This window comes from Hyla sarda, chromosome 4 (assembly GCF_029499605.1).
Source record: "Hyla sarda isolate aHylSar1 chromosome 4, aHylSar1.hap1, whole genome shotgun sequence".
Lineage (NCBI taxonomy): Eukaryota > Metazoa > Chordata > Amphibia > Anura > Hylidae > Hyla > Hyla sarda.
In genome coordinates, this window is record NC_079192.1 from 208,564,347 (window position 1) to 208,586,841 (window position 22,495).

Below are 22,495 nucleotides of genomic sequence, written 5' to 3' on the forward strand. Positions count from 1 at the left end.
TATCTGCCTATTTTTTAGTCAGTAGTTTTCAATTTAAATCTCTCTTTATTAGATTTGTAACATGAAAACATTGATGCAAGTTTCATATTGTAAAAGAACAATGGAAAAAACTGTAACAAAAAGCACAGGTAACTCAATACAGAGTTGTAGTTAAATGAGGACTATTATAAATGACCTGTCAGCATGTTATGTCATGTCATTTGTCTTTGCCTAGTCTTTCCTTATTGTTGCTTTCTTGACAAAATTGGGTGATCACCTTGATCAGAGAAGTCTTATACTGGAACCATTTTTACCCTAATGGGTAATTTTCACTCCACATTGACAGCTGGGTGTTATTGTTCACCTTGTCTATGGGGTATTTCCCTCGAGAGTCTAACACTATACAGTTTGCACATTTTATTTGACCTCATGTTGTAGATAATAATATGAAAGTTGTGTCTTATATATACCTTAATGAGTTGACACAGTGTAACGTAAAGGGTGAGCACCGGTACACATTTTGCTCCAGTTCTCAGGAGCTTGGAGATATTCCTTTAGCTAACAGAAAAATCCTCATCTACTGTCAAGAATGTTTTGCACAGTTGCCGTAATGACCTCAATTGTTAATAAACTCAAGTTGTTTAACCCAGTAAATGTTTGCCAAATAAAACAGTCTGGGCTAATTGCATTTCCAGAATATTACAGAGGGTAGAAAGGCCTGGAATGTCTTTTTTTAACTAAAGATTGGTTGATCTTGATGAAATCAAAAAAGGGTCACACACAAATGTTCAAAGATGAAACATTTAGGAAAACATGAAAAGGTCAATTAGCATTTTATAACATGGAACATTTCCTTTTAAGCGTGTTTTTATAACAAAAAAAAAAAAAAAAGGAAATGATGTAACTCCTCTATAAGACGCAGCTATAAAATTGATTCATGAATGTATATAACTCCAGAGTCAGTTGAACTCATGTCTATATAGGATTGCATCATGAAGTCACCATACACTTCACTTCAGAATGTCCCATTAAATGCATGTGTCTGAGATTCTGTTTATCTGTATCAGGTAGTCATCTCTTATTTCTAAAAAAAAAAAAAAAAAAACATAATGATTCCTTTTATTTTGAAGCTATAGAAGTAACGGTTTTCAATGAAAAGGACAAAAAACAACTTTACACATTGTAGGCCTGAGGGTACATTAACATGGGTGGATCTTCTTATGCTGCACAAAGTCTGCTGCACAAATTTTGCCATGGAGAATCCAAAGCAGTTTTCCCATAGCAGAAAACTTGCTCCTTGCTACTACACCCGACTTCCAGGTGTAGAGAGGCAGCGGCACCTGCACGCTGTTCCCAGAGCTGATCGCTCATCACCGTCTGCCCGCAGGCTTCCACACATCAACGACGTGAGAGTGAAGATGTTTACATATTTAGGAAGTAGCCGGGCCAGGGGGGGGGGGCGGAATATTGATGAGGCAGGGGAGTGGGGTGAGCCGACTCCTCGCCTCCATTGCGCAAAGCTGCACAATAAGAATATAACTATAAATGACCAGAACACAGGGAATACGTAACCAATAACTGTGAGTAACTGCTCATTGTAAGGCTCTTCACCTACACCATAACCCAGTATACTAGGTTAAGTGCGGATGAACTAGCTGTCAATTTCTCTAGAAAACCTGCTAAACTTCTTTATATTGTCTGGCCATATAACAATTTATAGACATAGGGAAGCAATGCCTTGTTTAAATGCTTTTTCACCTTCACAAACTGAGAATGAAGCATTTTGTAGCCATTGATAATGCCTTTGGTCAATATAACAGAGGTTCCATTGGTCATTGAGTGAGAGAATAATCCTACCTGTGTTTCTCATATGTAACTACAGTAGTTGATTGAACCCCACCACTGGCCCATGCAGCTGAATTCTTTTAGCAGTATACATTCATGTAGAGAAAAAAGAAAACCGGCCACTCACCATGTTCATCTTCTTGCTTTATTGCATGACAGAATACTCACTTAGACATATAGGGAGAGGAAAGGCAACAAGCTCCGTTTCGCACTTGACAAACTGCTTCTTCCGACCATACTACCTACTAAAACTGGGTAGTTTTAGATATACAGGTAAGTGAGACACATTAACCTATCACCAATGTGACACCCTCACACGTGATCTCTGACGTATCGGATGGGTGTTCCCTGAAATCAGAGGCATACTGCAAGGTCCGTCCTCTCATTTAATTTAACTGGGGTTAAATGAGAGGACGGACCTTGCAGTATGCTTCTGATTTCAGGGAACACCCATCCGATATGTCAGAGATCACGTGTGAGGGTGTCACATTGGTGATAGGTTAATGTGTCTCACTTACCTGTATATCTGTTACGCAGTTTTAGTAGGTAGTATGGCCGGAAGAAGCACTTTGTCAAGTGCGAAATGGAGCTTGTTGCCTGTTGTACCCCCTGCTCCTTCCCTCTCCCTATATGTCTAAGTGAGTATTCTGCCATGCAATAAAGCAAGAAGATGAATATGGTGAGTGGCCGGTTTTCTTTTTTCTCTACATGAATGTATATCGTACTGCACACCATACCTGAGCACCACCATCATTGATTTTCAAAAGCCATCCTTGTCCGTGGACCGGCTCTTTATCTGCATTATCACAGTGCCGTAGTAGCACTCTTTGAATCCAGTCTCTTAGCAGTATTGTTACACATGTCAAAAGATACTGTAGTAGTTTTGTTCAGCTTTTTTCCAGTTATCATTGCAGGTAATGAACTATGCTGTACCAAATGCTTTTGTGATATATTTTACACACATGGGTTCTGATAATTTACTGTTCATTTCCTCTAGTACTATGGTCACTAACCTTTATCTCTCTAGCTGTTTTGTAAACCACAACTCCGAGCATGCATGGGACTGTCAGGGCAAACCGTGTGCATCTAGTCAGCCACAGGTTAAATGCCATAGCTCTAGAGAAAATTACATTTATAAACCTTTTGGTAGAATTTTATAGGGATTTCAGTGAAATCACACTCAGTTTAGTTCTGGCCAATGCACTAAGCATTTAGCAGATAGTAATTTGTTATACAGAGGGTCACAATTTGATATATATGTAGTTCCTTACCATAAGTTCCTTACACTGTACAGCTGATGTATATATTACCCAAGTTTCAGATATATGTTTTCTGTTACCATGATAAATACTTTAAGCTCTTATTTATAGGTTTAAACAGTTATGGTGAGTTCACTGCATGCCTATGTTTACTTATGTCACCATTTCACAGAGAGCTTTGACATGCACCAGCTGTTCATGGCCTGTGTATGACCAAATGCTCGAAAAGAAGCAGAATTCATGTATATATGTTTCCTCCCATGTGTTCTTTGTAAGATCATGTTGCAACACATTGTTTAGCAAACCATCCTTTCTATTGGCAGATTTTTAATAAAAAAAAATAATTTGGTCTATTTGCCATATCTGGGTCTAGAGTACTTTAGCATAATGCTTCTATGTGGTTTTCTTCTGTCTGTTATGCCCATGGCTGTCTGGGTGAATACACTACACATTAAGATATGAATGGCCCCTAGAGTTTTTCTTCTTACATTCGTACAACTCGTCTTCCCAAAGTAAGGTGATGGGCTGGGGTATGAAGGTAGCCTGGGTGGAAGACTTAGTCAGGTTAGAAGAAGTGGATTGGAGTATTCACATGACAGCCCCAAATGTTTAGCAGTGAAAAAACAATGTAACTACTATGAAGAAATGTATGTTATATTATTGACACATATTATTTTTCTATGTATCTATGTAATAGACCCCCGCTCTGTAACCAGATGAGGGGATAATCTTTCACATTCACCATTCAAGTGCAGACTAATTGTCAGTAGTTTTCTCAGCTGCATTAAATTCTTTGCTTATTTTAGAAACATAGAATATTGTTGGTAGAAAAAGACCACATGGTCTATCTAGTCTGCTCTTTCAGTCTAGGTGGTCTTATTAATTGAAGGGGAACATTTAATTTGCATTTAAATAGACCTCAATTCTCATCTATAGGTCTTAAATGGAAATAAAATATTATTTTACCAGTTCTTAAAATTTAAATTTTATTTACTTTTCATATCATTCTATGTGAGATAGGTCTATATTATAGTACCCATAGATTTGTACAGGCTTCTCGAAGTGCATTTAGTTGTTTTTTTCTGTTCTACAAGCAGAGGTAGTCTTCCCTTAAAGAATTGCTTCTAGTGAGCAGTTTTGGTGCTTCATGAAGGCCACATATAGGGGCACATGGGGTGCCTATGGCTCTATATTATGGACTGACAGGTAACATAGTAACATAGTTCATAAGGTTGAAAAAAGACGAGTCCATCAAGTTCACCCTATATCCCTAATGAGTCCCTACTGAGTTGATCCAGAGGAAGTTGTTTATTGCCCCCTTAACATTTTTATTCATCCATTTTGGTTTTCTTTTATTTCTGAACCTTTTATTCCCATAAGGTATATACATCTTACAGTGAGAATTAAAGATATTTTTAAGTCTCCCATTTAGTGTCAGTATTTTTGTTTTTGAGGACATTATCCCAATTTATATTGTTAAGGGCTTCTCTGAGTTGATCAAACTTTGCCTTCGAGAGATTCCCTTATTGCAGAACAAGTTATAATGTATTATATTATGATGACTATTCCCTAGATGTCCTTCTACTTGCACATTAGTTACTCTGTCAGGTCTGTTGGTTAATATTAAGTCTAGTAGGGCGCCCCCTCTGGTCAGGCCCTGCACCATTTGGGACAGATAATTGTCTTTAGCTATAGTCAGAAACCTGTTTCCTTTATGAGATTCACAGGTCTCAGTCTCCCAGTTTATACCAGGATAGTTAAAGTCCCCCGTTATTATCACATAATTCTGATTCACTGCCTTGTTTATTTGCCTCAGTAATTGATCTTCTGCCTCTTCCATTATGTTTGGTGGCTTATACCAAACCCCTATCAGAATTATAATTTTTTTTAATCTCCATATATTTCTACCCATAATGACTCCACATTATCCTCTCCCTCCCATATATCCTCCCGCAGTGCGGCCTTCAGACTCTATTTCACATAAAGACAAACTCCTCCCCCTTTGCGTTTTGTTCGATCCTTCCTGAATAGACTATAACCCTGTATGTTGACCGCCCAGTCACAGCTATCGTCCAACCAAGTCTCTGTTATACCCACTATGTCATAATTCTCCTCAGACATCAACCACTCCAGTTCCTAAGTTTTATTGGACAGACTTCTGGCATTAGTCAACATGCAATTCAAAGATGTACTCTGCTTATCTGTATTAGATTTTATACACGAGGCTCCTAATATTATGACTCTAGCGGATTCTATTTTATTACAGTTGACTTATAGAAACACAGCATTCTCCTTAAAAAAGCTCATTTATAGCTGTAAAAGCTCCAACTCTTTAATTAAAACCTTACACGGAATCAATGCCTTGAGCACAGCACATAGAGACAATGATATCTTCCATGGAACTTTGCCAGATAGTTAAGACAGCAGTTCATCATAAGTAGTTTTAACATGTAACTGTCTTTCTTTTTGCCTAGGCATGGAAGATTCCCAGCTGGGTAAAATTAATGCCGCAATTAATGAATCTAGTAAAATGTATACTCACCTCTAGAAAAGAATCGTGAGAGTGTATTAAATAAAAGGGGTATACTAATAAAGTCATTACACCAAGTTGCGTATTTCTTTCCGACTAATTGTTTTTTTATTTATTCTTTGAGAACCTGTTCTCTGCCACTAAGTGAAGTCACATGGTACATTTTAATAAATGGGAACTTAACTGAAATAAACATTGTATCCTTGAACAGTTATTTGCACAGCTGCTTAAAGGGGTACTCCAGGGGAAAGAAAACATTTTCAAATCAACTGGTGCCGCAAAGTTAAACAGATTTGTAAATTACTTCTATTTAAAAATCTTAGTACTTATCAGCTGCTGTATGCTCCAGAGGAAGTTGTATTTCTTTCTGGAGTTCCTTTCTGTCTGACCACAGTGCTCTCTGCTGACATCTCTGTCCATGTCAGGAATTGTCCAGAATAGGAGCAAATCCCCATAGAAAACCTATCCTGCTCTGGACAGTTCCTGATATGGACAGAGGTGTCAGCAGAGAGCACTGTGGTCAGCCAGAAAGGAACTTCAGAAATAAATACAACTTCCTCTGTAGTTTACAGCAGCTGATGAGTACTGGAAGGATTAAGATTTTTAAATAGAAGTCATTTGTAAATCTGAAAAATACAAAAAGAAAAATAGCCAGCACAACTTCCTAATACACGGGTGCATGCTGCTGTGGCAAATACTGATTATACGAGAAAAGAAGGTTGTAGCAGCACTCTTGGTCAAAAAATGGAGGCTCTTAGCACACTTTTTGATCAAAACGTGTCACCCCATCCACCACGCGGAGGTGGCCTCATTTAGGATGGGACCCTAACACACATTCTGAGCCTAACACTCATAAAACTCACCTCTATTGGGCATATAGCCTCTGACTGGGTGACATGCTGGATCCATTATCAATTTAAAACACCTCCTGAAAAAAAGGGGAGGGGTGCACGGCACAAAAAAAACTAGTTGCAACTTAAGGGGAATGGCACCCTCTGTAGCCATGCACCCCTCCCCTTTTTCACAGGAGGTATTTTAAATTGATAATGGATCCAGCATGTCACCCAGTCAGAGGCTATATGCCCAGCAGAGGTGAGTGTTATGAGTGTAAGGCTCAGAATGTGTGTTAGGGTCCCATCCGAAATGAGGCCACCTCCGCGTTTGTTTACTCATTTATAAATCTATTTAACTTTGCCGTACCAGTTGATTAAAAAAAAAAAAAATATATATATATATATATATATACTGGAGTACCCCTTTAATTCCTTATACGGGTGGGTTCACACTACGTTTGTAGTGTACGGGTGCCGGACCCGGTTGGGAGGAATGAAAACCGTCCACTTCCATATCCCAGTCGGATCCAGCCCGAACCCATCCGGTCTGCTAATTTTTGGCCCGTATACGGTTTCCCTATAACACGGTTTTAGGTCCAGTCAGAGAACCGTATATGGGGCAAAAATGAGCCAACCAGGGATATGGAAGCGGACAGTTTTTGCTCCTACCAACCGCCACCCGTACACTACAAACGTAGTGTGAACCCATCCTTAGACCAAATTAAATTTGCATTAGATGCTAATTATTCACAGTGGATATAAGAAATAAACCTTGTGGATGCCATGTATAATATTTATAATTATATTGCACTTCATACTGTATTATCACTAGCCTGGTATAGGCCATATTAAACACCATTAAAGGGGTATTCCAGCCTGAGACATCTTATCCTCTATCCAAGTTCCGCACATAAGCCAATGAGCTCTCTGGGAACACGTGGGGCTATACATTGGCATCTCATTTTATACAGGTTGCTAAAGTTTAGCCTGACTCATGACCCTAAGGCCATGTTTACACGACTGAAAATGTGTGGTATGTCTGTCTAGAAAATGCAGGTGGACATTCCACACATTTGCTTAATTCAACGGCACTAAGACTGCTCACAAAGGTGCTATCTTCGTAGACGGCAATGCATTTGAAAACGGAATCTGCTGAAACATTGAACGGTTCAATGTTTCTGTGGATGCAGGAATCAGGATTTTCATGGCAGAAACAGGTTCCTTAGAAATTCCACAGTGTGCACAGTGAAGCAGAATCTCTTTAAAATTAAAGGGGTTCTCCGGTGCTAAGACATCTTATCCCCTATCCAAAGGATAGGGAATAAGATGCCTGATGGCTGGAGTCCCGCCGCTGGGGAACCCCGGGATCTTGTACGTGGCACCCCGTTTGTAATAAGTCCCCGGAGCGTGTTCGCTCCGGGTCTGATTACCGACGACCACAGGGCCGGCGGTGTGTGATGTCACGCCTCCGCCCCCGTGTGACATCACGCTCCGCCCCTCAATGCAAGACTGCAAGACAGCTATCACGCCCTCTCCCGTAGGCTTGCATTGAGGGGCGGAGCGTGATGTCACACGGGGGTGATGGCGTGACGTCACACGCCGCCGGCCCTGTGGTCAACGGTAATCAGACCCGGAGTGAACAGGCTCCGGGGACTGATTACAAACAGGGTGCCGCGTACAAGATCCCGGGGGTCCCCAGCGACGGGACTCCCGCCATCAGGCATATTATCCCCTATCCTTTGGATAGGGGATAAGATGTCTAAGCACCGGAGAACCCCTTTAATGAGACTGCTGCACCGGAATTCCGCCATGTGAACATAACCTAAAACTGATCTCTTGGAGCCTAAAACTAAGCCATCATTCGCATCACATTTTTCCACTATGTCAGAGGTATATGTTTGAATTGGCAAAGTTATATAGTGATGCTTATTTAAAGTAAAACATTTTTACTTCCTGCACTTGTGTTACTATGTGCCCGCTCCAATGGTGCTTCTCCACATTTGATAGTTTATCTATAGTTTATCTTCAAAGGTTCAAAAAAAAAACCCTCTTACCTTATGGAAGTAGTGGTATTTCTGGTTACGCTCACATACAGAGGAACTAAATTGTTGGGTTTCATTTTTCAACCGTGCAAATAATTACAGATTACAAAGCACAGGAAATACAAAATAATGGAATATTTGCTCAGATGATATTGGTTTAACAGCCAGCGTCATTAGTATGCTCCACATTTAAGGTTACACGCTACATTTTTCACTTTGCAAAGTTTTTTTCCTCTTTTATCTTATGTACATAAAAGTTAAAATAGATTATTCAATCAAGAAAATAATAGAACTGATATGAACATAATTTAATAAATGTGTGTATATTTCCCTATAAACAATTGTGTACTTCACCATATGGTTGAGATCATAAGATGAGGTTAAAGTAATGGTCAATGCAGTATGTAATGGAATAAATGGTAACAACACTAAACTGTGCCTGGAGGAATTTTCATTAGAAAGGAATAGTTTCCCTTCCAAAAAATAAAGTTTAATAGTTCTTGCAAAAATGCTATGTACTTGAAGAACAGACTTCAGAATGTAGTTGTATGTTATTATATCATTCTATACCTAGTGTCAGGGGATAGACAAAAAAAAAAAGCCTGTGTACAAGATTTTGTGGGCCACTTGTCTTCTCCTTAGTTGAATAGAACAGGATTCTCAGCTTATAGGTCCTCCTTTCTGACTCTCTGAAAAATCCCTCTTCAGTGGACAATCCACCAGTTATGGAATCATTAGCATAATGATTGAGCAGTTTCTTACAGCATTTAGAAAAATGCTTTACTGCAAGCCCCATGGTAATAGGCAACAAGAGTCTGGAGCTGACTCGGAGAGATTTCTGGCCATACTCTGTGAACTGTACAGAGGACATTGTGTAGGGAGGGGACTGAGGTATGACCATCAAATATTGTGAATGGTCTGATCCTATCAAATCTATATACTGATATTACCTTTCATTGGACTCCTACCTGAAATGGTAAAGATGAGACTGCTGGAAAAAAAAATTACATAACAGAAAGATGGAAAAAAAAAAACATCACCAACAAATCTAGAAAAAAAAATAGTGTAACATAAACACATAGGCCGACATTTATCATTGTCTTTAGACAGTTTTTTGTGTCTACAAAAGGCACAAAAAGGCGCAAGCAGGGTTTATTTTTTGCACCTTTTGGTTTACATATTTCTTCTGATTTTGAGTTGCAATCCACTGATTTTGTCAATACACATGATATAGAAGGGATTTATGAACTGCACCTTTTTGTAAAATGGCACAAAAAAAGGCGCAAAGCCACTGAAAAGTCTCTAAAACTACACCAGCCCAGACCTGGCGCAGCTTTTTAGTGTATGTGAAGAGAGAAATTTGAGAAAATGTTTACCTGCACAAAATTTATCAAATGCTCGGGGAACATTTAATAAATTTGGTGCTCCTACACATTACCAGCACACAAAAAAGTGTAGAAAAATGCTTCAATTACACCTACAGTGATGAATGTGGGCCATTGATTTAAACACTAGGGGGGAGATTTATCAAAACCTGTGCTGAGGAAAAGTCAACAAGTTGCCCATAGCAACCAATCAGATTGCTTCTTTCAATTTTCAGAGGCCTTTTAAAAAATGAAAGAAGCGATCTGATTGGTTGCTATGGGCAACTGGGCAACTTTTCCTCTGCAAAGGTCTTGATAAATCTCTCCCTAGGTGATTTACTAATGTAAAAGAGGTAGAATTAGACCTTCTTGCCCTTTTTGCATGCTTAAACTGATACAAGTGCAGCTCAAGAGCTGCACTTGTGTTAGTTTAAGCATGCAAAAAGGGCAGCATGGTGGCTCAGTGGTTAGCATTGTTATCTTGCAGTGTTGGGGTCCTGGCTTCAAATCCCACCAAGGTCAGCAAATAGTTTGTATGTTCTCTCTGTGTTTTGCATGGGTTACTTACTTCCCACACTTCAAAACATACTGACAGGTTTAGATTGTGCGCCCCAATGGGGACAGGGACCAAATTGAGGGTAAAGTGCTGCGGAAACTGTCTATGCTATATAAATAAAGAATTATTATTATAGAGAAAAATTACTACATTCTTTAACCCCTTTTAGATCTGAGCTGAGTTTGGCCTTATGTGACCAAACCCCATTTTACAAAACTGACATGTGTCACCATATATGGGAATAACTTTGGGATGGTTTCACTTGTCCAAGTGATTCTGAGATATTTTTTGTGACACATTAAGCTATAAGTTAGTGGTATAATTTGATCGATACATTCAGTTTTGCCATTTCCTCTTTGAGAAGAAGAGACTGGCCACCTGTAATATGAAAAGCTAACTATTGTCATTTTTCTGAAGAGTAGAGGTTTGGTTTTGGCACACGTATCATATCTCATTATGTAAGGGAACTGTAAGGGAAAAGTTGTTAAAATACAGCAATATAGAACATTACCAGATGAGATGCATTAATTACTTCTGTATATATGTGTGTGTGTGTGTGTGTGAAAATCAAATTTAAATCTGGATTTAAACTTCAAAGTTTCAAAAGCAGATCTATTTTCCATGTTCTATGTAGTAGTTACTCTGTTCAATGTATTTCTGTTCTTTTTTTTTTTCCAAATAACTTTGATCATCCTCTAATCTTTGATAGTTTTTAACAGATGAAACCCAGATGAAATAAAGGACTTCATAGGCATTGCCAATCACCCTATTTTACATAGCCACTTATTGATTTGGCATTAATCTGTGCTTTGTCAGCTACGTCTGAAAATCTAAGCAGGGCAGTTTTATTTTGACCTGATAAATACCTTATGGGCCTTGGCTCACTTTAAAGCATCTGTCATTAGATGAGTGCAAACTGGAGCTAACACATTCCCTATTAAATATTAATCAGCAGTCCAAGGATAATGGATAGATCTGGACTAACTTGAACTCTGCGGATTAATTTTCTATGGTGTACCTCGAGGACTGTAATAAATATGTAGGTAAAATATAAAATGGACAAAATATAACACTATCCTGCTGTTTAAAGTGCAAACATCCATCCCTGTTATTGGAGTTCCACCACACTCCTCTAAGCAACACTTGTAGTTAGCACATACAGGGGGAATTAAATCATAGACAGGTTAGTTCAAAATTGTACCCAACAGGGCAGTCAATCACGAGTAAGATGATCTTTTTTTAGCTTCTTTCTTTATTTTCTTATGAAAAGTCCTTTTTCGATCACAATTGAGTATATACAGACATGACAAGCTGCAGTCTTTGCTTGTGTCTGACTCTCCCAGCCATGGATGCGACAGCAATGCTTCCTACATTTCCCATAATGTCTTTGCAGAAAGAGGGGGTGAAGTCTCTTTACTGCAGGTCAGCTAATTAGACCAATTTAAACACCTGGTTAGACTCCAACAGCCAAATTGTTGACACTCCTAAGCAATTGAGGGTAACATTTTGCTGAATTTTCTTATTTAACACTGACTCGTGTTATGCCATACCTCTGCCAGTAGTTGTTTGCTTTTCATCATGTCATGTTTGCAGGCAGAAACTGCTCTGCAGTGTGAGGACCCACAATGATGAAAAAGCAATGATATATTCAACATGCTCTTGCTTTGTAATAAAGCTTTTAATCTTAATTGCAGTTTCTAATGATCAACATAACATACAGTATGTTTGGATTAGAGAAAGGACAGTGATCCTTAAACTCATGTTGCAGCATGTCTTCTACAGTACATGCACAAATACGTATTTGTTTTTTGTCTATTTAGGTTTTGTAAAGTAATACTGGCTGACCCCTCTTGTTCTCCTCTCTACAGCTGACTAGAAGTATTTGTTGGAAACAAACATATAAACCCAAGATTGCTCAAGAGTTTCGAGTGACAAGAAGGGCTGTTTTTGGCCTTATACAGACATTTGTTTGTTTCTGAGCTAAGCGTTGAGCTAATAGTATTTTGTTCTAGGAACCCAGCAAAGCTGCAGAACGTTCTCATAGTCGAACAAACTATTACATGAACAAGTTTTCTACGTACAGAATCAGCGTCATTGTGACTGCTGTAGTATCTAGGGATTAGTGGTCAGTGGTGAAGAGTGCAAAGTGTTGCCTTTTTAATAGATTTATAGGAATTGTTCTCATTAACCGTGTACAGATGCCTGATGCAATTTGAGAAACATTTAAATCTGAAATTGTGAGTGTATCGCTCTGCCGGTTAATCTATGTTTCCAGAATCTTCTTCCTAATCTCCGATTACATCGTGCCGTTCTGGGCCTGGGTCTTGCTGTTGTTGGCCTTTTTTGGGTGTATTCACACGTACAGTATCCTGCAGATATTTGATGCGCAGGATTTGAAGCTGCAGATTTTATGCTGAAGAGTTCTACTTAAACGAAATGACTGAACACATCTTCAGATATGTGGTATCAAATCCTGTGCATCAAATATTCGCAGGATACCGTTTATGTGAATAGACCCTTAAGGACTTCAGCCAATGACAGGTTGCCCAATGTTGTTAAGAACCCTTTTTCTTGCCCCTTTCTTCTGCTAGTTGGCTTGGGACCACTTCTTGGTCTACTGTCCATCTACATGCCAACTGTTAACAGTAACTAATATGAGGATAGCGATCTGGGAAATCCTTGTGGGAATGTTTAGACCGCCTTGGGGACTTACAGGGCTTTTACTACAAATAGATAGGTATAAAGTTTATAATGTACTCTTTACACACACACACACACACACACATATATATCTTAGTCTTCACTGTGTATGCAAATACGGAGGATTGTGTAAAAGTGTGTGCCCTGTTGCCTGGCAACAGCAGTTTCAAGAAGAAACCAGGAAGTGACCAGATCCATGTTTGTCAAGAACAGTAGAGTGTTGTAGGTCATTTTATGTCACAAAAGCAGAATATTTGTACTACTTTACACAAATATATGTGGTACACGTCTGGTTTTAACAACTTTGCTGCCAATTTTGCTTTGTGGGAAAACCCCTTTGAGGGTAAAGAAATCATAATTCCTAGTATAGCCAAAATCCGAATCCGTGAACATCCCAGTGGCTCTTCTATACCTGTTGGTCACATGTCATTTAGGCATTTTACAACTCCTGCCACATGGATGTCCCCAGACAAGCCCCCCCCCAAAAAAAAAAAAAAAAAACATTTTCTGCAAGTTTTACTTTTAATGTCACGTAGTGGGATAGTCCCATAAAAAGCTGTCTTTTGACAGATCTATTTCCTTTTATAGAAACTTGATCATATTATAGATAATCATGTATCTTTTTTTTTCACTTATATTCACACTAATTTGATGCAATTTTAGCTAAGAACTGTATGCATTAACAGAGTCAACGCATACTGCAGTATTCACCTTTGTACTTTTCATTCTAGTTTCTGCTTTAAATAAAAATAAATAAATAAGTAAATGCATCAAGTGTGCCTCGCCTAATAGCTACATAAATCCTTTGGATAAAATAAATGTTGTAATGGGCTAAATACTCCCAAATCTAAAACACTTGTCTTTCCTCAAGACAAAACAGTATTGAAAAGAGCAAGCCATTCAGTGTCTATAGAAAGATGAGCAACAACCTCTGTAACAGTGGGGGCTACAAGATGATTTTACAGAAAATATTAGATGCTACATTTTAATTAGGGTTAGACGCTGACAATGTTTATATTGATATTAGAACCATTCAAGCCTTATAGATTATATAGATTATTTAAATTATAATCATATTCTACAGTATAGAAAACTCCTGGCCAGGAAAATTCTCATTTTTAAATAGAATTCGTATTTTGCTATGCTGAGAGTCGATTTTTAGTCGATTTATTTTGTGTCAATTGTAGAAATAATTTTTGTGTCAGTTGTCCAATTGGTGGATCCCACCAATGTCAATAGATCTACCATACCTTTGACAACTCATGAAAAAAATTTCACTTATTGTCCAGTATCTTTCACATATGAGTTGTCCAATATCTTTTTCATATCTACGAAAAAAAAAGAAAAACAGTGTGAATGTGGCCTTATAAGTAAACATTTTTTTTTCTAAAAAACGTCTTTGCTGTTCCCACAGACCTACTTCTGTCTAACAGCTGTATCCCGTTTCTGGAGCCATCGTCTGAGAGCTTGGGTTTTCAGACCCTGCTGCTTGATGAAGAGAGGAGCCGACTGTTCGTTGGAGCTAAAGATTACATCTATATGCTTAATCTCGTGGACATAAACAAAAATATAAGAAAGGTCGGTGTGTTTAAAACAATGTTCTTATGATAAATGTCTTTCCAAACATTTCTTACTATACAATTGCTTCCACTTGAGCACCTCCAGTGGATGCAAAGCTGTGTTATATGAACTTGATGTACACAGCCTGACACTGAGCTTTCTTGTTAGCTATAAACACACATGTGTGATAATAACAGTCTGTATGCTTGTGAGTAGTGGGTATCACATCTATCCATCATGAATAACATAGTAATATACACTGGAAGGAGACGGAATGGAAAACACACTCACCGGGTAAGTTCCTGAGACGAACAATTTCTTTATTCACAGCGATCTGTACAGGTAAGACAGGTGCACAGGGAGCTTAGAGATGGTAACAGGCAGGGGGCGTGCAGGGGGCGGCAACTAGTTTTGCGCACGTGGGCACTTCCTCTGGCTCTGTGCAAAACTAGTTGCCGCCCCCCTGCACACCCACTGCCTGTTACCATCTCTAAGCTACCTGTCTTACCTGTACAGATGGCTGTGAATAAAGAAATTGTTTGTGTCAGCAACTTGCCCGATGAGTGCGTTTTCCATTCCGTCTCCTTCCAGCGTATGCTTTTGTTGCTTTTGTCTATGGATTACTGCACCACTGTATGAGGAACATCACTACGCCAGTGTAGGTGCACACAGTATTTGCCAATATCCTACCCACCGTCTTTTACCTTCAAGACTAGCGGTGCCGGACATATCTCTTTCCTTCCCTATTGTGGATCAATAACATAGTAATGTCTGCGGAGCTGCTCTTCATAGAAGCTAATGCACACCACAAGTCTGTTTTATGGCTCATGTGCTGTACATGACAATATTATTGTTCCATGCTTCAGACATATATTTATTGCCAAGATATAGTCCAGTTCTGGGAAACTAGACTTTTACAATTTCTTTGAAATATATTTTGTATTCCAGGATGGGACTTGATTCTCAGTCTGAATACTGCGCATAGAATTATAATGTAGCAATGAGTGTGAGTTGTCAGGGAACATGTATGACTGTAGTTACACATGTATAAGTTGCACAGCACTTGATCATCATGCTTATGAAGCTCCATAAGGTTGAGGTCTTTCTTATGTACAAGTGCTAAGACGCTGATAGAAAGCTGAAACGTATGAAGTTTCCTTCATCTTCAGTCCTGTGGTAAATACCAGTCTGTCAGTTTACTTCATCATGTGTTCTATGCCCGGAAATACTATTCAGAAATATAATCTAGTTTACCAATTGGAGGAGCTAATGTCATCTGTGTATAGCACTAGTAAGACATCAGCTGCCAGCTATTTTCAGATTTTCTATATCTGGACCTTGGTAAATCCAGTGTTGTGTTCCATGTACTATATTAACTATAGATAAGACCATTCTGCATTATCTGTGCTTATAGAGATTATTTCTCAAACAATGACATTTTGAGGGGATCTATCTGTTCTTGTAGATTTATGTTACTGTATGTTTGCTGATCTACCTTTGAGTTACGTGTTGTATTGTTCTACATTGTGCACACTACTTTTAAAAGGCATTTAAATGTATTAATTTTTTAAGAGCCTTAAATGTATTAAAATAACAAAAGCAGAAGTTACTCACCTCTTCAATACCATGCTGATCCCTCGTTCAGGGCCTGATCGGCACCTGGTCTCCTTTTGTTTCAGATGCCATGTGACCACTGTAGCAGATCTGGTCAATATGGCTCCCATAATTATGCGGTGTTGCCGGGAGTACAGTACGTTACTGATTAGGCCACTAACTGGGTCACGTTTTAAAATGAGACAAAGTTGCCGATTGGAGCCTGAGTAACTGCTGCTTGAATGCATTTGGGGCCTTTTTGGAAAAAAATCTAAAAACTTGGTTAATCTCTTTATATATTCAGCATTAAGCAGTCACAAGGCAGAGATGCTGTAACGGAGCCTATGCAATAGAAGAGTGGGTTATATTGTTTACAATGCCTTGCTTACATACATGATCTTAAAACATTTTTTTTAAATCAACTGGTGCCAGAAAGTTAAACAGATTTGTAAATGACTTCTATTAAAAAATCTTAATCTTTCCAGTACTTATTAGCTGCTGAATACGACAGAGGAATTTATTTTCTTTTTGGGACACATTGCTCTCTGCTTACATCATGACCACAGTGGTCTCTGTTGACATATCTGTCCATTTTAGGAACTGTCCAGAGCAGCATATATTTGCTATGGGAATTTTCTCCTACTCTGGACACTTCTTAAAATGGACGAAGATGTCAGCAGAAAGCTATGTGTTCCAAAAAGAAAATAATTTCCTCTGTAGTATTCAGCAGCTAATAAGTACTGGAAGGATAAAAAAAAATAATAGAAGTAATTTACAAATCTGTTTAACTTTATGGCACCAGTTGATTTAAACAAAAAGTTTTCCACCGTAGTACCCCTTTAATGTTTCATTTTATTGCAGCAATATATTTACTTTAAAGGGGTTATCCAGGAAAAAACTTATATATATATATATATATATATATATATATATATATATATATATATTGGCTTCAGAATGTTAAACAGATTTTTAAATTACGTCTATTAACCCTTTAACGATGCAGGACGTATATTTACGTCCTGCGCCGACTCCCGCGATATGAAGCGGGGTCGCGCTGTGACCCCGCACCACATCGCGTCGGTCCCGTCGCTCATCAACGTCGGGACCCGGGGCTAATACCACACATCGCCGATTGCGGCAATGTGCGGTATTAACTCTTCAGCTTTGACCGCCGCTTCTAAAGTGAAAGTGAAACTATGCCGGCTAGTCAGTCAGGCTGTTCGGGACTGCCGCAGTGAAATCGCGGCATCCCGAACAGCTTACAGGACACCGGGAGGACCCTTACCTGCCTCCTCGGTGTCCGAACGACGAATGACTGCTCCGTGCCTGAGATCCAGGCAGGAGCAGTCATGCGCCGATAACACTGATCACAGGCGTGTTAATACATGCCAGTGATCAGCATGAGTGTTAACAAAGGTAATTTAACCCCTTCCCTAATAAAAGTTTGAATCACCCCCCTTTTCCCATAAAAAAAATAAAACAGTGTAAATAAAAAAATAAGTAAACATATGTGGTATTGCCGCGTGCGTAAATGTCCAATCTATAAAAAAATATCATTAATTAAACCGCACGGTCAATGGCGTAAGCGCAAAAAAATTCCAAAGTCCAAAAAAGCGTATTTTTGGTCACTTTTTATCATAAAGTCCGATCAAAACAAAAATTGTACCGATTAAAAATTCAGATCCCGGTGCAAAAAATTAGTCCTCATACCGCCCTTTACGTGGAAAAATAAAAAAGTTATAGGGGTCAGAAGATGACATTTTTAAACATATACATTTTCCTGCAAGTAGTTATGATTTTTTCCAGAAGTACGACAAAATAAAACCTATATAAGTAGGGTATCATTTTAACCGTATGGACCTACAGAATAATAAGGTGTCATTTTTACCGAAATATCCACTGCGTAGAAACAGAAGCCCCCAAAAGTGACAAAATTGCATTTTTTCTTCGATTTTGTCGCACAATGATTTTTTTTTTCCGTTTTGTCGTGAATTTTTGGGTAAAATGACTAATATCACTGCAAAGTAGAATTGGTGATGCAAAAAATAAGTCCTTAAGGGGTTAAAACATCTTAATTCTTTCAGTGCTTATGAGCTACTGAAGTTGAATTGTTCTCTTTCTGTCTAAGTGCTCTCTGATTACACCTGTCTCGGGAACTGTCCAGAGTAGAAGCAAATCCCCATAGCAAACCTCTTTTACTCTGTGCAGTTCCCAAGACAAGCAGAGATGTCAGCAGAGAACACTGTTGCCAGACAGAAAAGATCCACTCAACTTTAGCAGCTGATAATTATTGGAAGGATTAAGATTTTCTAATAGAAGGAATTTACAAATCTGTTTAACTTTCTGGAGCCAGTTGATATAAAAAATAAAAAAAATAAAGTTTTTTCCTGGAATACCCCTTTAAATACTGCGACTATGGCTGCTTGAAGTTGTTGCATAGGAATGCGCATATATAAGATGAAGACACCGAGACCATCTTCTGTACCGTATATCATGGGTAATGTCATACTTTCTTCTAGAACCATCATAGAGCTTTATCCAATTGCCACCAAAGTTCAAGAGACTGTAAATAATAGTATTTAAAAAAAGTTACACATATTTGCCTGTTTGTAAATAGAAATGCAAAGTTTAAGTTTTTTTTAGGAAGAGTTGGTGACTGAGGTTTTGTCAGCCGGTTTGATAGCAACAGTCAATTCTGAAAGACAAAACCCTCGTGTTTGAACCTCCATGTCCCTAGATTGACTTTAAGCGGCAATAACGTGTATGACAAGTGGCAGACTCATAACCCGCAGACCGCTTGCTGAGCCATGATAAAACATCTTGCTACTTTCATGAAATGTATTTTCCATTTTGTCCTATGAATATATGAGCAAAGTGCATCTGGATTGTTTCATATTGTGAAAGCAGGGCATGATTTTTCATCATACATAATAACATACCATAGCATGGCAATTTCTTCTCGCATGTCAGAATGGTCATTTCAGTGCAGTAGAAACAAGGTAGCCATTCTCATTATGGGAATTTACAGGTGTTTGTATTGGCATCATGCCAGACTATTTAGTATATTTTAAAAAATGGGACATGGAAAATATTAAACATAGCTAACTTGATGAAGATTGGTTTGGTGAATGTTTTTAAATCAAGTATAAATATATTTCTTTACATGTGTTTATGATAAAATGAATGTTTTGACCATCAGTCTTGGGTGATAAATGATAAAGACAGGATTTGAGATACTGTATGTGGTGTGGAGATGGGCGTAAGTGTATAACTACATAGATCAGTCCTTTATTGTTCTAGTGTATATTCATATCTTCTAGTTTTGCTATGTAAATCAGTACTTTATTATTGAAGTGTAAGTTGGGCCTTTAACCCCTTAAGGACCAAGCCCATTTGACCTTAAGAACCAGGCCAATTTTATTTTTACCATTTTTTGTTTTTTCCTCCTCGTCTTCTAAAAATCGTAGCTATATTTTCATCCACAGACTAGTATTAGGGCTTGTTTTTTGCGTGAACAGTTGTCCTGCATAATGACATCACTCATTTTACCATATAATGTATGGCACAACCCAAAAAATTCTATTTGTGTGGGGAAATTAAAAAGAAAACAGCAACTTTGCTAATTTTGGAAGGTTTCGTTTTCACACTGTACAATTTACGGTAAAAATGACATGTGTTATTTATTCTGTGGGTCAATATGATTTAAATTATACCCATGATTATATACTTTGATTAACTTTTTCATTTTTCCATATAAGCGGTGGTATGAGGGCTCATTTTTTGCGCCATGATCTGTACTTTTTATTGATACCACATTTGTGTATATAAAACTTTTATCATTTTTTCATAACTTTTTTTTTTATAAAATGTGACAAAAAAAGCAGCAATTTTGCAAATTACAATTTTTTTTTTTTACGTTCACCATGCGGGATCAATAACATACTATTTTAATTGTTTGGACATTTACGCATGTGGCGATACCAAATATGTGTATAAATTGTTTTTTTTTTTTTTTTACACTTTATGGGGGTAAAATGTGAAAAAAAGGACATTTTACATTTTTATTGGGGGAGGGGATTTTTCAAATGTTTTAAACTTTTTTTAACTTTTATTTTTACACTTTAATAGGGGACTATTTATAGCAATAATATAAGTTCTGCAAGTTAGTTGATTCTTTAAAGAACATAAAATGCTTTACTCTCACATTTCCCCTCTTCGGCCTTAAAGGGGTATTCCAGGAATTTCTTTTTATTTGACTATGCTGCAGAGGCTGCAGAGGCTGTAAAGTTAGGTTTGTTTATAATATAGTGTCTGTACCTGTGTGTGACGGTTTTCTCATAATTCTTCTGTGAGTTTCGCCCCAATATTTATTTTTATCAGCATACAAAATTACTGTTGTCTCAGATTTTTCCCAGGTTGCAATGCGGCCGAGACCTGACTCACTGGTCAGCTGATGACAGGGAGCCTGTCTGCTTTAATGGGTGGAGGGATCAATCTGCAACTAATGCAACAGCTGTAGGCACCCTGATTCAAAACCACAGGTCTTTAGAATGGATGCAGCTCATTTATGTTTCAATGGGTGGGGTGACTGATGTGTGGGAAGGATGAAGATGGAATTATGGGATTTGTAGTCAAAAAAGAAAAGTCAAACAGGAAATACCAGTTCACAAAAAGCTAGCCATAGTGTTATGGTAACATAGCCATTTAGTCCCAATAGCAGTGCAGATCCTTCCTAAGCATGTCCATTACTGTCTGCCAGGTACGCACTAAAATCACCTTATGGTGGATAACCCCTTTAAAGGCTGAATTATGTAAGACTGAAGAATATGCAATGCTCCGACATCTGAATCTAGTTTTCATTGCTTATTGTCCTATAAGATTGTTGATTTACAATAACTTTGTTGCCATGGCTAAACATATAAGACATTGTAAATAGATGGGTGCATAGATAGATACATTATTGTATTATGCTAGAAAAACTGGCTACAATATGTATCACAACTACAAGTAGGACACATACTATATACTAGGCCTTGTTTTTATTTCCGTTTTCCTACACATTAACTTCCTAAAAATATGTTGTTATTTTACATTAAACAGAAGTGGATGTCCTATGGGGGCTATAACACTGCAAAAAAAAAAAAGCGAAAAAAAAGTTTATAAAGATCATTTAACCCCTTCCATAATAAAAGTTGCAACATTTAGAGGCACCCTGGTTGGGAAACACTGACCTGAAGATAACTTACATGGTGCAGAATTGCTGAAACAAACCCATGCCTGTATTATGACTAACAATGATCTCAGTTAAAGGAGTACTCCGCCCCTAAACATCTTTTCCCCTATCTAAAGCATAGGGGATAATATATCAGATCGCCGGTGTCCCGCCGCTGGGGACCCCCACAATATAGCAAGCTGCACCCACCTGTAACTGCTTCTGGAAATGCTGGAGGCTCTCAGGCTAATTCCTCCTGATCACAGGGACCACGACCACGTTGCTATATTGCGGGGGTCCCCAGCGGCAGGACCCTGGCAATATGACATCTTATCCCCTATCCTTTGGATAGGGGATAAGATGTCTAGGGGTGGAGTACCCCTTTAAAGGATATCTGTAGTGCTCTGAATCCCATAGAGACACATGGAGGGAGCGTGCCAGCTGCCACGTCATGTGGGGACAGAACGCCCCCTTTCCTGTACATTGCAGCGGCCCCGTACAGGAGATCGCGGGGCCCCCAGCACTCGGACCCCCCGCAATCTAAAACTTATCCCCTATCCTTCACATAGGTGATAAAGTTCATAGCACTACAGTTGTCCTTTAAATGAAGCCAGCGTAAAGAATCTGACCTTCGAGTCCGCGACAGACCACACAGCTAAATAATAAGGCCTTAAGGCCACATCTACAGACAAATAGGCTTCAGTGAAGTTGAACATAATCTCTGGTTTAATATTTCAGCTAATACTAAATGTATAGTGGGAGAATGCTACATAATGCAGCAAAATCCAATACATATACATGGCATTGAAGATTGCCCGTGACTGCGATCTAAATATACCGCGCTTGAATGTAACAAAATGAAAGTCTCAAACAGGAAAAATAACTCACTTTCATATTTTTGGTAGTGAAATATTTATGGTAGCATCAACTTGCAGACATAAAATGTTCCTATATGTACCACAGTGGCTTTTCACCTCGGCACTGAACTGATTTATTGCCATCTTTTACTGTATGTCAGA

The 22,495-nt window shown here is 38.4% G+C and overlaps 1 protein-coding gene across 5 annotated transcripts in view; it reads left to right on the plus strand.

Moving 5' to 3' along the window:
• Positions 1–22,495, plus strand: part of SEMA3D (semaphorin 3D) — a 172,157-nt gene that overhangs the window by 63,728 nt on the left and 85,934 nt on the right. For 3 of the 5 annotated variants that reach the window (XM_056573397.1, XM_056573396.1, XM_056573395.1), the window contains exon 3: positions 14,523–14,686. In XM_056573397.1, coding sequence (XP_056429372.1) covers positions 14,523–14,686 — 164 coding nt within the window. Of the gene's footprint in view, positions 1–10,243; positions 10,371–13,261; positions 13,331–14,522; positions 14,687–22,495 lie in introns of those variants that run through there. The other 2 variants (XM_056573398.1, XM_056573399.1) reach the window with 2 other exon arrangements.